This window comes from Balaenoptera borealis (assembly GCF_965194805.1).
Source record: "Balaenoptera borealis genome assembly, chromosome: 12".
Taxonomy (NCBI): domain Eukaryota; kingdom Metazoa; phylum Chordata; class Mammalia; order Artiodactyla; family Balaenopteridae; genus Balaenoptera; species Balaenoptera borealis.
The window spans coordinates 77,381,982-77,394,862 of record NC_138869.1 but is presented as its reverse complement, the minus strand read 5'-3'; the positions used below and the strand labels follow the sequence as shown (position 1 = coordinate 77,394,862).

General features: G+C 42.0%; 1 protein-coding gene across 5 annotated transcripts in view; it reads left to right on the top strand.

Annotated features, from left to right (window-relative positions):
- Positions 1–12,881, top strand: part of XPO5 (exportin 5) — a 46,522-nt gene that overhangs the window by 29,011 nt on the left and 4,630 nt on the right. For 4 of the 5 annotated variants that reach the window (XR_014232386.1, XM_082345848.1, XM_082345849.1 and 1 more), the window contains 5 exons: positions 7,480–7,580; positions 10,187–10,283; positions 11,099–11,235; positions 11,724–11,821; positions 12,407–12,453. Coding sequence is in view for 4 of the 5 variants with exons in the window: in XM_082345848.1 (XP_082201974.1) it covers positions 7,480–7,580; positions 10,187–10,283; positions 11,099–11,235; positions 11,724–11,821; positions 12,407–12,453 (480 nt within the window). In the remaining variant the exon portion in view is untranslated. Of the gene's footprint in view, positions 1–7,479; positions 7,581–10,186; positions 10,284–11,098; positions 11,250–11,723; positions 11,822–12,406; positions 12,454–12,881 lie in introns of all 5 variants that reach the window. The other variant, XM_082345847.1, reaches the window with a different exon arrangement.

The window sequence follows — 12,881 nt, the reverse complement described above, 5'->3', positions numbered from 1 at the left end:
ACAACCAAGAAAAACTTAATTCAGAAACCAAAAAGTTGGCAAATTGCAGTTTTTAAAAGTAAGTGGCACCACTTACCAACCCTTGAGCTCCACACAGCAGGAGGTAAAGGCTAAGGTAGAGTTATGGATAGCCTCACAAAATACAAGCAAATTGAATCCAACAGCATGTTATAAGGATTATACACTATGACCAAGTGGGATTTATCCCAAGGTAAGAGTGGTTCAACATACAAAAATAAATCAGCATAGTACACCATATTAATAGAACAAAGGAAAAAACCCACTTGATCATCTTAATTGACACAGAAAAAGCATTTGACAGAATCCAACACCCTCTGATAAAAACACTCAGCAAACTAGGACTAAAAGGGAGTTAAAAAACTACTCCTGCTAATAAATAAATTCAACAAAGTTATAGGATACAAGATCAACATACAAAAATCAGTTGTGTTTTTATACACCAGCAATGAATGATCCCAAAAGGAAATTAAGAAAATAATTCCATGTACAATAGCATTCAAAAGAATAAAGTACCCAGGAATACATTTAACCAAGGATATGAAAGACTTATACATTGAAAACTAAAAAACATTCTGGAATTAAAGATGACCTAAATGAAAAGGCATCCTGTATTCATGAATTGAAAGACTTAAGTTCGTTAAGATGGAAATATTTCTCAAAGCAATCTATAGATTGAATGCAGTCCCTATTAAAATTCCAACAGTGGGAATTCCCTAGTGGTCCAGTGGTTAGGACTCCAAGCACTTCCACTGCAGGGGGCACAGGTTCGATCCATGTCAGGGAACTAAGATCCCTCATGCTGCGCAGCATGGCAAATACATACATACATACATATGTACATACATTAAAAAAAAAAATTTTCCAACAGTTTTTTTTTTGCACAAAGCTGATCCTCAGATTCATATGGAATTGCAAGGGGCCCCTAAAAGCCAAAACCGTCTTGAAAAAGAACAAAGTTGGGAGACTCAAACTTCTCATTTTCAAAACTTACTGCAAAGCTACAGAAATCAAAATAGTTTGGTACTGAGAAGGATAGACATATAGAAAAATATAATCTAATCAAAATAGGCAAAAGGCTTGAATAGACATATCTCTAAAGAAGATATACAAATGGCCAACAAGGCCATGAAAAGATGCTCAACATCTTTAGTCATTAGAGAAATGCAAATCAAAACCATAATGAGATACCACTTCATACCCAATAGGATGGTTACAATAAAAAATTATGTTGAGGAGATAGCTTCAAGATGGCAGAGGAGTAAGATGAATACATCGATATGAGGAACAGCTCCTACAGAACACCTACTGAACGCTGGCAGAAGACCTCAGACTTCCCAAAAGGCAAGAAACTCCCCACATACCTGGCCATGTGGCTGACAGGGTCTTGGTGCTCTGGCCGGGTGTCAGGCCTGAGTCTCTGAGGTGGGAGAGCCGAGTTCAGGACATTGGTCCACCAGAGACTTCCCGGCCCCATGTAATATCAAACAGTGAAAGCTCTCTCAGAGAACTCCACCTCAACGCGAAGACCCAGCTCCACCCAACGACCAGCAAGCTACAGTGCTGGACACCCTATGCCAAACAACTAGCAAGACAGGAACACCACCCCACCCATTAGCAGAGAGGCTACCTAAAATCATAATAAGTTCACCCCAAAACACACCACCAAACATGGTCCTGCCCACCAGAAAAAGAAGATCCAGCCTCATCCACCAGAACATAGGCACCAGTCCCCTCCACCAGGAAGCCTACACAACCCACTGAACCAACCTTACCCACTGGGGGCAGACATCAAAAACAACGGGAACTACGAACCTGCAGCCTGCAAAAAGGAGACTGACCCCAAACACAGTAAGTTAAGCAAAATAAGAAGACAGAGAAATACATAGCAGATGAAGGAGCAAGGTAAAAACGCACCAGGCCAAACAAGTGAAGAGGAAATAGGCAGTCTACCTGAAAAAGAATTCAGAGTAATGATAGTAAAGATGATCCAAAATCTTGGAAATAGAATGGAGAAAATACAAGAAACGTTTAACAAGGACCTAGAAGAACTAAAGAGCAAACAAACAATGATGAACAACACAGTAAATGAAATATAAAATTCTCTAGAAGGAATCAATAGCAGAATAACTGAGGCAGAAGAACGCATAAGTGACCTGGAAGATAAAATAGTGGAAATAACTACTGCAGGGCAGAATAAAGAAAAAAGAATGAAAAGAATTGAGGGCAGCAATTAGAGAAAGAAGAACAAAAAAAACCCAAAGTTAGCAGAAGGAAAGATCATAAAGATCAGATCAGAAATAAGTGAAAAACAAATGAAGGAAACAGTAGTTAAGATCAATAAAACTAAAAGCTGATTCCTTGAGAAGATAAACAAAATTGATAAACCACTAGCCAGACTCATCAAGAAAAAAAGGGAGAAGACTCAAATCAATAGAATTTGAAATGAAAAAGGAGAAGTAACAACTGACACTGCAGAAATACAAAGGATCTTGAGAGATTACTGCAAGCAACTATATGCCAATAAAATGGACAACCTGGAAGAAATGGACAAATTTTTAGAAAAGCACAACCTCCCAAGACTGAACCAGGAAGAAATAGAAAATATAAACAGACCAATCACAAGTACTGAAATAGAAACTGTGATTAAAAATCTTCCAACAAACAAAAGCCCAGGACCAGATGGATTCACAGGCGAATTCTATCAAACATTTAGAGAAGAGCTAACACCTGTCCTTCTCAAACTCTTCCAAAATATAGCAGAGGGAGGAACACTTCCAAACTCTACGAGGCCACCGTCACCCTGATACCAAAACCAGACAAAGATGTCACAAAAAAAGAAAACTACAGGCCAATATCACTGATTAACATAGATGCACAAATCCTCAACAAAATACTAGCAAACAAAAGCCAACAGCACATTAAATGGATCATAACACCATGATCAAGTGGGGTTTATCCCAGGAATGCAAGGATTCTTCAATATACACAATCAATGTGACAAACCGTATTAACAATTGAAGAAAGACCATATGATCATCTCAATAGATGCAGAAAAAGCTTTTGACAAAATTCAACACCCATTTATGATAAAAACTCTCCAGAAAGTAGGCATAGAGGGAACTTACCTCAACATAATAAAGGCCATATATGACAAATGCACAGCCAACGTTATTCTTTTTTTTTAATTTATTTTATTTATTTATTTTATTTATTTATTTATTTATTTATTTATGGCTGTGTTGGGTCTTCGTTTCTGTGCGAGGGCTTTCTCTAGTTGTGGCAAGCGGGGGCCGCTCTTCATCGCGGTGTGCGGGCCTCTCACTATCGTGGCCTCTCTTGTTGCGGAGCACAGGCTCCAGACGCGCAGGCTCAGTACTTGTGGCTCACGGCCCAGTTGCTCTGCGGCATGTGGGATCTTCCCAGACCAGGGCTTCCATGTCCCCTGCATTGGCAGGCATATTCTCAACCACTGCGCCACCAGGGAAGCCCCAACATTATTCTTAATGGTGAAGAACTGAAACCATTTCCACTAAGATCAGGAACAAGACAAGGTTGCCCACTCTCACCACTATTCAACATAGTTTTGGAAGTTTTAGCCCCAGCAACCGGAGAAGAAAAAGAAATAAAAGTAATCCAAATCGGAAAAGAAGAAGTAAAACTGTCACTGTTTGCAGATGACATGATACTATACATAGAGAATCCTAAAGATGCTACCAGAAAACTACTAGAGCTAATCAATGGATTGGGTGAAGTAGCAGGGTATAAAATTAATGCACAGAAATCTCTTGCATTCCTATACACTAATGATGAAAAATCTGAAGGAGAAATTAAGGAAACACTCCCATTTACCACTGCAACAAAAAGAATAAAATACTTAGGAATAAACCTACCTAAGGAGACAAAAGACCTGTATGCAGAAAACTATAAGACACTGATGAAAGAAATTAAAGATGATACAAACAAATGGAGAGATATACCGTGTTCTTGGATTGGAAGAATCAACACTGTGAAAATGACTATACTACCCAAAGCAATCTACAGATTCAATGCAATCCCTATCAAACTACCAATGGCATTTTTCACAGAACTAGAATAAAAAATTTCACAGTTTGTATGGAAACACAAAAGACCCCGAATAGCCAAAGCAATCTTGAGAAAGAAAAACGGAGCTGGAGGAATCAGGCTCCCTGCCTTCAAACTATACTACAAAGCTACAGTCATCAAGACAGTATGGTACTGGTAGAAAAACAGAAATATAGATCAATGGAACAGGATCGAAAGCCCAGAGGTAAACCCACACACATATGGTCACCTTATCTTTGATAAAGGAGGCAAGAATATACAGTGGAGAAAAGACAGCCTCTTTAATAATTGGTGCTGGGAAAACTGGACAGCTACATGTAAAAGAATGAAATTAGAACACTCCCTAACACCATACACAAAAATAAACTCAAAATGGATTAAAGACCTAAATGTAAGGCCAGACACTATAAAACTCTTAGAGGAAAACATAGGCAGAACACTCTATGACATACATCACAGCAAGATCCTTTTTGACCCACCTCCTAGAGAAATGGAAATAAAAACAAAAATAAACAAATGGGACCTAATGAAACCTAAAAGCTTTTGCACAGCAAAGGAGACCATAAACAAGACGAAAAGACAACCCTCAGAATGGGAGAAAGTATTTGCAAATGAAACAACTGACAAAGGATTAATCTCCAAAATATACAGGCAGGTCATGCAGCTCAATATCAAAAAAACAATCCAAAAAGGGCAGAAGACCTAAATAAGACATTTCTCCCAAGAAGATATACAGATTGCCAACAAACACATGAAAGGATGCTCAACATCACTAATTATTAGAGAAATGCAAATCAAAACTACAATGAGGTATCACCTCACACCGGTCAGAATGGCCATCATCAAAAAAATCTACAAACAATAAATGCTGGAGAGGGTGTGGAGAAAAGGGAACCCTCTTGCACTGTTGGTGGGAATGTAAATTGATACAGCCACTATGGAGAACAGTATGGAGGTTCCTTAAAAAACTAAAAATAGAACTACCATATGACCCAGCAATCCCACTACTGGGCATATACCCTGAGAAAACCATAATTCAAAAAGAGTCATGTACCACAATGTTCACTGCAGCTCTATTTACAATAGCCAGGACATGGAAGCAACCTAAGTGTCTATCGACAGATGAATGGATAAAGAAGATGTGGCACAAATATACAATGGAATATTACTCAGCCATAAAATGAAATGAAATTGAGGTATTTGTAGTGAGGTGGATGGACCTAGAGTCTGTCATACAGAGTGAAGTAAGTCAGAAAGAGAAAAACAAATACCATATGCTAACACATATATATGGAATCTAAAAAAAAAAAAAAAAAAAAAAAGTGGTTCTGATGAACCTAGGGGCAGGACAGGAATAAAGACGCAGACGTAGAGAATGGACTTGAGGACATGGGGAAGGGGAAGGGGAAGCTGGGCTGAAGTGAGAGAGTGGCATGGACGTATATACACTACCAAATGTAAAATAGATAGCTAGTGGGAAGCAGCCACATAGCACAGGGAGATCAGCTCGGTGCTTTGTGTCCACCTAGAGGGGCGGGATAGGGAGGATGGGAGGGAGACGCAAGAGGGAGGAGTTATGGGGATGTATGTATATGTATAGCTGATTCACTTTGTTATACAGCAGAAACTAACACAATATTGTAAAGCAGTTATACTCCAATAAAGATGTTAAAAAAAAGATACATTAAAAAAATAATAATTTTGAGAAAAGAAAGTAATAGGTGTTAGCAAGGATGTGGAGAAATTGGAACTCTTGTACACTGTTGGTAGGAATGTAAAATGGTACAGCCACTCTGGAAAACAGTTTGGCAGTTCCTCAAAAAATTAAAAATAGTGGGAATTCCCTGGTGGTCCAGTGGTTAGGACTCCGTGCTTCCACTGCAGGGGGCCCAGATTCTATCCCTGGTTGAGGAGCTAAGATCCTGCAAGCCGTGCAGCACGGCCAAAAGCATAAAAATAAATTAAAAAATTAAATATAGAATTACCATGTTAAGCAGCAAGTCCAGCTTGAGGTATATACTCAAAAGAATTGAAAGCGGGTCTTAAAGAGGTATTTATACATCTATGTTCATAGCAGCATTACTCACAATAGCTAAAACGTGGAAGCAACCAGTGTCCATCAGTGGATGAATCGATAAGCAAAATGTGGTCTATACAAACAGTGGAATATCATTCAGCCTTAAAAAGGAAGGAATTTCTGCAACATGCTACAAGATGGGTGAACCGTGACTATGCTAAGTGGAATAAGCCAGTCATAAAAAGGCAGTTTAAACATGGGTGCTAATGAATGCACATGGTTAGACTTAAAAAACATTATTGAGGGTTTTTTAAAAATAAGCATGGGGCTTCCCTGGTGGCTCAGTGGTTAAGAATCTGCCTGCCAATGCAGGGGACACGGGTTCAAGCCCTGGTCTGGGAAGATCCCACATGCCGCGGAGCAGCTAAGCCCATGAGCCATAACTACTGAGCCTGCGCATCTGGAGCCTGTGCTCCGCAACGGGAGAGGCCGTGACAGTGAGAGGCCCGCGCACCGCGATGAAGAGTGGCCCCCACTCGCCGCAACTGGAGAAAGCCCTCGCACAGAAACGAAGACCCAACACAGCCATAAATAAATAAATAAATAAATAATTTAAAAAAAAAAAAACATGGTCTAAAATGATCTATTCAGTGTTCATCTTAAATATTTGATCTTGCTGGTCCATGTTCTGTAATTTTCTATACATTTGAAATGTTTTATAGTTAACTTTTAAAAGAGAAATAGGTAGTTATGCCCTCTGGCTATAGATTGTTCCGTGGTGCCATTGCAGTGGAAGGCAGGTAGATCAGGTCGATAGTCTAACAAAGGTAAGTCATTTTGGTGGGGAAGAGGTGCTCATGCTGGGCATTGCAAATGTGCCTCTAGGAGACTAAACAGCTGCCAGAGCATTGTTGGGTCCATGCTCTTGATTCAGAGACAAAACATCCTAAAAATGGGGGCATATTACTACCTACTCTGTGTTCCTGCCTGTGAACCATGATGCCTCTGACATTTCATCCTCTATCACGGGCAGTCAGAAAACTGGGAGTGCCTTGGCATCGTCTAAGGTTTGAAAGAATTTTGCTTTCCAGCTTTAGACTGTGATGTTGTCCGGCTCTCTCAGAATTCGGTTCTTGTGGTTGATTGCTATTAGGTGTTGTATACTGTACAAATAAACTTAATAGCATCAAGTCTATCCCCTTCTCCAGGGAAACATTTAAATTCCCCTGCCAAGAGCAGTGTTGACAGAGAGGTATCTATGTGGAAATGTAGTATCACTGAATTACAAGATGGAAACCCATTCTTTCCTACTCCAGCAGACTAAGAAAAGTTCACCATAGCATTCCTGTTTTTTTCAGAACTCACAATACTTTATATGCACCAGAAATGCTAGCCAAAATGGCAGAACCTTTTACGAGGGCTCTAGATATGCTTGAAGTGGAAAAATCTGCTATTTTAGGTAAGAAATGTAACCTTTTTTTTTTCTTGAAGTTTTCTATACCTTTATGTGCCTTTATATTTCTATACCTTATCTCTAATGCAGCTTCAGTGTGCCTTGTGTCACCTTCTCCTCACCTGGCACTACCTTGACCACCTGTTTGTTCAGAAATGCACGTATGGGGTTCCTACAGGCTCTCTAGGAACAAGTGTGTTTACTTCATTATCATGCAGAGAAGGTCTTCAGAAGCACACACACCCCCTGTTAACCCCTCCTTCACTTTAGCTGCCAGCTGGTAGTATGTGTTAGAGCCTTTAGATTATAAATAAACCATGCTTTTTGACCTGAAGGATATTAGCATACTTTCCTGCCTTTTGTATATGGGGGGGAAGTATTCAAACAATTAAGCTTAAATAGCTTTAATCAGTAAAATATAATGTATGTTATCACTTTTTTTTTTTTTTTTAATCTGTAAAGTGCCCCACATAGTGCCTGGCACCTAATACTAATAATGACAAATACTTTTATAACCAATATTACGTGCCAAGTGCTATATTCTAATCATTATATGTGTTAGTTCATTTAATCAACCTAGGAACACACTACTCTTTTTTTTTTTTTTTTAAACTTTTGGGTTTGTTTGTTTGTTTATTTATTTATTTATTTATTTATTTATTTATTTATGGCTGTGTTGGGTCTTCGTTTCTGTGCGAGGGCTTTCTCTAGTTGTGGTCATCGCGGTGCGCGGGCCTCTCACTGTCGTGGCCTCTCCTGTTGCGGAGCACAGGGTCCAGACGCGCAGGCTCAGTAATTGTGACTCACGGGCCTAGTTGCTCCGCGGCATGTGGGATCTTCCCAGACCAGAGCTCGACCCCGTGTCCCCTGCATTGGCAGGCAGATTCTTAACCACTGCGCCACCAGGGAAGCCCTGTTATCACTTTTTTAAGGAATAGTTTCTGAGCCAAGTTTCCCAATTTTTACCTTGATCAGAATGTTGCTTTAACTCACTTCTCCCATTAGCAAATAACTTCATGATCATAATTGTGATACGTGCTGTGAAGGCAAGTGACTGTGGGAGTGTTTATTGGGAGACCTGACCCAGTCTTGGAGTGGAGTCACAAGACTGCCTCCCAGTGGAGACTTGAAGGATGAACAGGGGCCAACCAGGCTGGGGGCAAAAGGAGATGCTGAGCATTCTCGGCAGACAGAATGGCAGGTGCAAGATCCCGAGGCATACAGCAAAGAGCTTGATATGTCCAGGGAATAGGAAGGTGACTTGTGTGGCTGGAACACAGAGAGCAAGGCAGTTGGTTAGAAGTTAGAGCTAGAGGACTTCCCTGGTGGTGCAGCAGTTAAGAATCCGCCTGCCAATGCAGGGGACACAGGTTCGAGCCCTGGTCCGGGAAGATCCCATATGCCGCCGAGCAACGAAGCCCGTGCACCACAACTACTGAGCCTGCACAGCACAACTACTGAGGCTGCGTGCCACAACAACTGAAGCCCGCACACCTAGAGCCTGTGCCCTGCAACAAGAGAAGCCACCGCAATGAGCAGCCCCCGCTCGCTGCAACTAGAGAAAGCCTGCGCGCAACAACGAAGACCCAACGCAGCCAAAAATAAAAAATAAATAAGTAAATAAATTTATTTAAAAAAAAAAAAGAAGTTAGAGCTAGAGACACCAGAGATGTCTAAACCTTGTGCCTATCTCTGGAGCTTCAGGTTGGCTTACCATCACAGCCCCGACAGTGTGTTTTTGCCCCGGCTATCACCTCTGCATGGGCCTGGCCATGATTAAGCAATCTAGTGAGCATGCCTCAGCTATGACTTAATGAAAAGGAGACTGTTAGCTTGTCTTTCCAGGGCCCATGGCTATCTCTCTTGGCCTAAATGGTCCTGGGCCATTTCCTTTGGCACCACTACACTTAAGCTCCCTTTTGGAGACACCAGTAAAAATGAAACGTCCAAAAAATGTCTTGTTATTAATATAAAAATTAGGTGTTGCTTCACCACCCGTTCCCCTCCTGCCCCCCCTTCAGTTATTCATATTAAGCCAGGAACTGCTGCTGTAGAAATGTATGACCAACCAAAACATACTGGAATGGACAAACAGTTCCCTCTGGCAGCTTCCAACCAGGAGCAAGATTGGAAACAAAATTGCCTCTGATTAGAAGTATAGATCTTTTAAGGCAATTGTTATACTGAGATAAGTGGGTTTCATTTTTATCTGCTATACACCTTGGGCTTTTGCATAAAATTTTGCTTGAAAAAGAGGTTCTGTGACTTAAAAAGGAAGGGGGGGACATTCCCAGTACTTTATGGAGAGATCGTTTTGGGCTATCATTGTGTGTTTTGGTACAAGTTCCATCTGGAGAAACCCAGGCAAAAGTTAGAGTACTCAAACCTGGACACTTAAATAGCTTTCGCCTTTCCCTGCAAATACAGTGTAGCAGTCACTTTAGGGAAGCTGTTAGCACTTCCAGCTGGTAGAAGACTTGGTCAGCTGCTTTGCATTTATAGCACCCGGCCCCCACCCCACCCCCCAAACCACCTCTGCCTATGGGAGGGTGTTGGCAGGTTGAGACCCTCAGCAGAGGAGCAGCAGGTTCCTGATCCATCTTTGTCTGTAGGATTACCTCAGCCTCTCTTGGAACTGAATGACTCTCCTGTCTACAAAACCGTCTTAGAAAGAATGCAGCGTTTCTTCTGCACCCTCTATGAAAACTGGTAAGGAACCAATGCTGCCTTTTCATATTCTCCTCCTAGACATGCATTGTATAGGATGGCCTTGGGTTGGACGTCTGATCTAGAATTCTAGTGTACAGGTAATGTGAGGAAAGAATTTGACAGGAAACTAATGATTCTAGTGTCAAATCAAAATGAACAGGCTGGTTTCCTGCAATTTTTATTTTAATTGTCACATGTGCCTTTAAGTCCTAGCCATGACTTGATATTTTAATGCCCAACTTGTCTGTTTCCAGTGCATAAAGTGATGAGACCAAAGTAGAAGTTACAGTGATGGGGATGCATTTTCTCAGACCCCTCACTACTCATAGCCCACTATTCATGGGCACTGGGAGATAGCTGGCCATATTTTGTCTTGGGGTCCTGGTTGTGGCATGGGGGGTGTAACTGGCCCTTCTGTACACCAGCATCCCCAGGGCACTGATCTCGCTAACACAGTGCTCTAGTCAGCCAACTAACAAAAGATTGTCCATTGTAAATCCATATTACTTACAAAGTAATGAAAGGCTACTGTTGATCTTGGGTACCGACATCTGTCTTTTAAAAGATGCTGAATCTGGTTTCAAGAAGTTTCCTTAAATGTTGGGGGGGGGGGTGGCTGTTATTTTCCCTTCTGAAAGAAGATTAAGTCCACATCTTCGAAGTATACTGATTAAGCTAAAGTTCTCTTAAAAAGAAAATACAATGAATTGCTTTTCTAGCTGAGAAGTCTTCTTGTAGACTAGAAATTCCCAAGGCAGTCAGGGCTGGCGATAACAGATAATGGATTTGATGATGTTCATGATTTTCCTTTACAGTTTCCATATCCTAGGGAAGGCAGGCCCTTCCATGCAGCAGGACTTCTACACCGTGGAGCACCTGGCCACCCAGCTCCTCAGCTCTGCCTTCGTCAACTTGAACAATATTCCTGACTACCGACTCAGACCCATGCTTCATATCCTTTCAAAAGTCCCTAGATAACCCAAAGGGCCAGAAGACTGAAGACAGGAACAGTTCAGAAGCACCAGAGGAGGCAGAGCTGAGCTATATGAAATAGATGGAAACATTTCTGACAGTATATAGTAACCACATTAGAAAGACAAGAAGATTGAAGTAAATAAAAGGAAAAACCTGAAAGCAGTCCAGGGAGTGTTGAAAGCTCTTTCTCCTTACGGGAAATTCTTACCATCCCATTTCTTGGAAAGATGAAAAATGAAGCTTTTATCCCTTTTCTGTACTTTGTCAGGTGCTTCTCTTTGAAGAAGCACACTCATACTGCATTCTCATTCAGACTCTGTTTTTGTTTGTTTGGGGGAGTATCGTTCTTCCCTGAAAGTTATATTGTAAGGAGAGTTTATTACAATTCCAGCCTGGCAGGGGAGTGGTGCTTTAGAACGACGGGCACGCGCTCGTGTGCTAAAGCTTCTTAACCTACCGCGGCATGGGTCTTTGTGAAGCCTCTGGTGCTCTTCTGTCCCCCGGAGCACTACGAAGCCCTGGTGTCTCCCATCCTCGGACCTCTTTTCACCTACCTTCACATGGTAAGAGATTGGCCAGGAAAGGGTGGCGAAGAGGCCTCTTAGAGTGGGTGGCCTCTCATGAGTCTCACAAGTCAAGAGCTCCTGAAAGCGTTGTCTCCTAGCCCTGCCAGGAGGGCTGCACAGCCGCTCCACCCTTGCTGCCCTGGATGGAGCAGCTCCCCCGAAGAACTAAACTGGTTCCATTGCCTGCAAAGCACCTGCAGACTCAGATTCTACTCCTATCCTCCTGTTAACTGAGGAGAGGTGATCAGGGGAGTGCTTTTCCTGGGTCTGTTTCCCTGACTCTGGAATTAAGCAGGGGGACCAGCTGGGCAGAGAATAGGTGTGTCCAGAGAGACTCAGGAGTTCTGAAATGTCATTGATCCTTTCCAAGCAAAGAAGTGTTTGATATGCTGCCCTTGTCGTGGGTGTGGGAGAGGTTACAGAAACCGTATCTGGTTTTTTAACCTTGTGGGGTCTCCCAAGGCTCTGTCATTGTTACCTGGACTCATCTTCAGCTAATTCTAACCATGAAGTGGCCCTTAGATATTATCTTTTCCACCCTTCTCTCTAGTGTAGCACTTATTTCTTTTTTTGTTTTCCCAGAGGCTTTCCCAAAAATGGCAAGTCATCAACCAGAGGAGCCTGCTGTGGTAAGGGACTTTTCTCTTCTCCGTGATGGATGAGCTGGCAGCCAGCTTTGGGGTGGGAGAAGATAGACATGGAGGAAGAAGGACTCTGCCATCCCAGGGCTAGAATAATAGTGGGTTATAGTCATCCTCAGCCTAGATGGTAGATCGCTTTTCTGTGACCATTAGGCAGACTCAGCTCAAGCCTTCATAGGGGGTACCTTCAGCTGCCTGAGGTGAATGCTGAGACATTCTTAGGATTTTGATCCATTCCCCTCAAGCCAACTGGATATAGTCACAAGTAATAATGCCCCTCAGTGGATCACTGCTCCCCATTCCTAACTTTTGAGTGGAATGTAGACCAGAGGAAGTCAGGAGAAGGAAGTGGGCACAGAGGGTCTAGCTAGGGTCACTGCTTCTTTTGCATTCCCATGGAACTTGGCTCCTGGTTT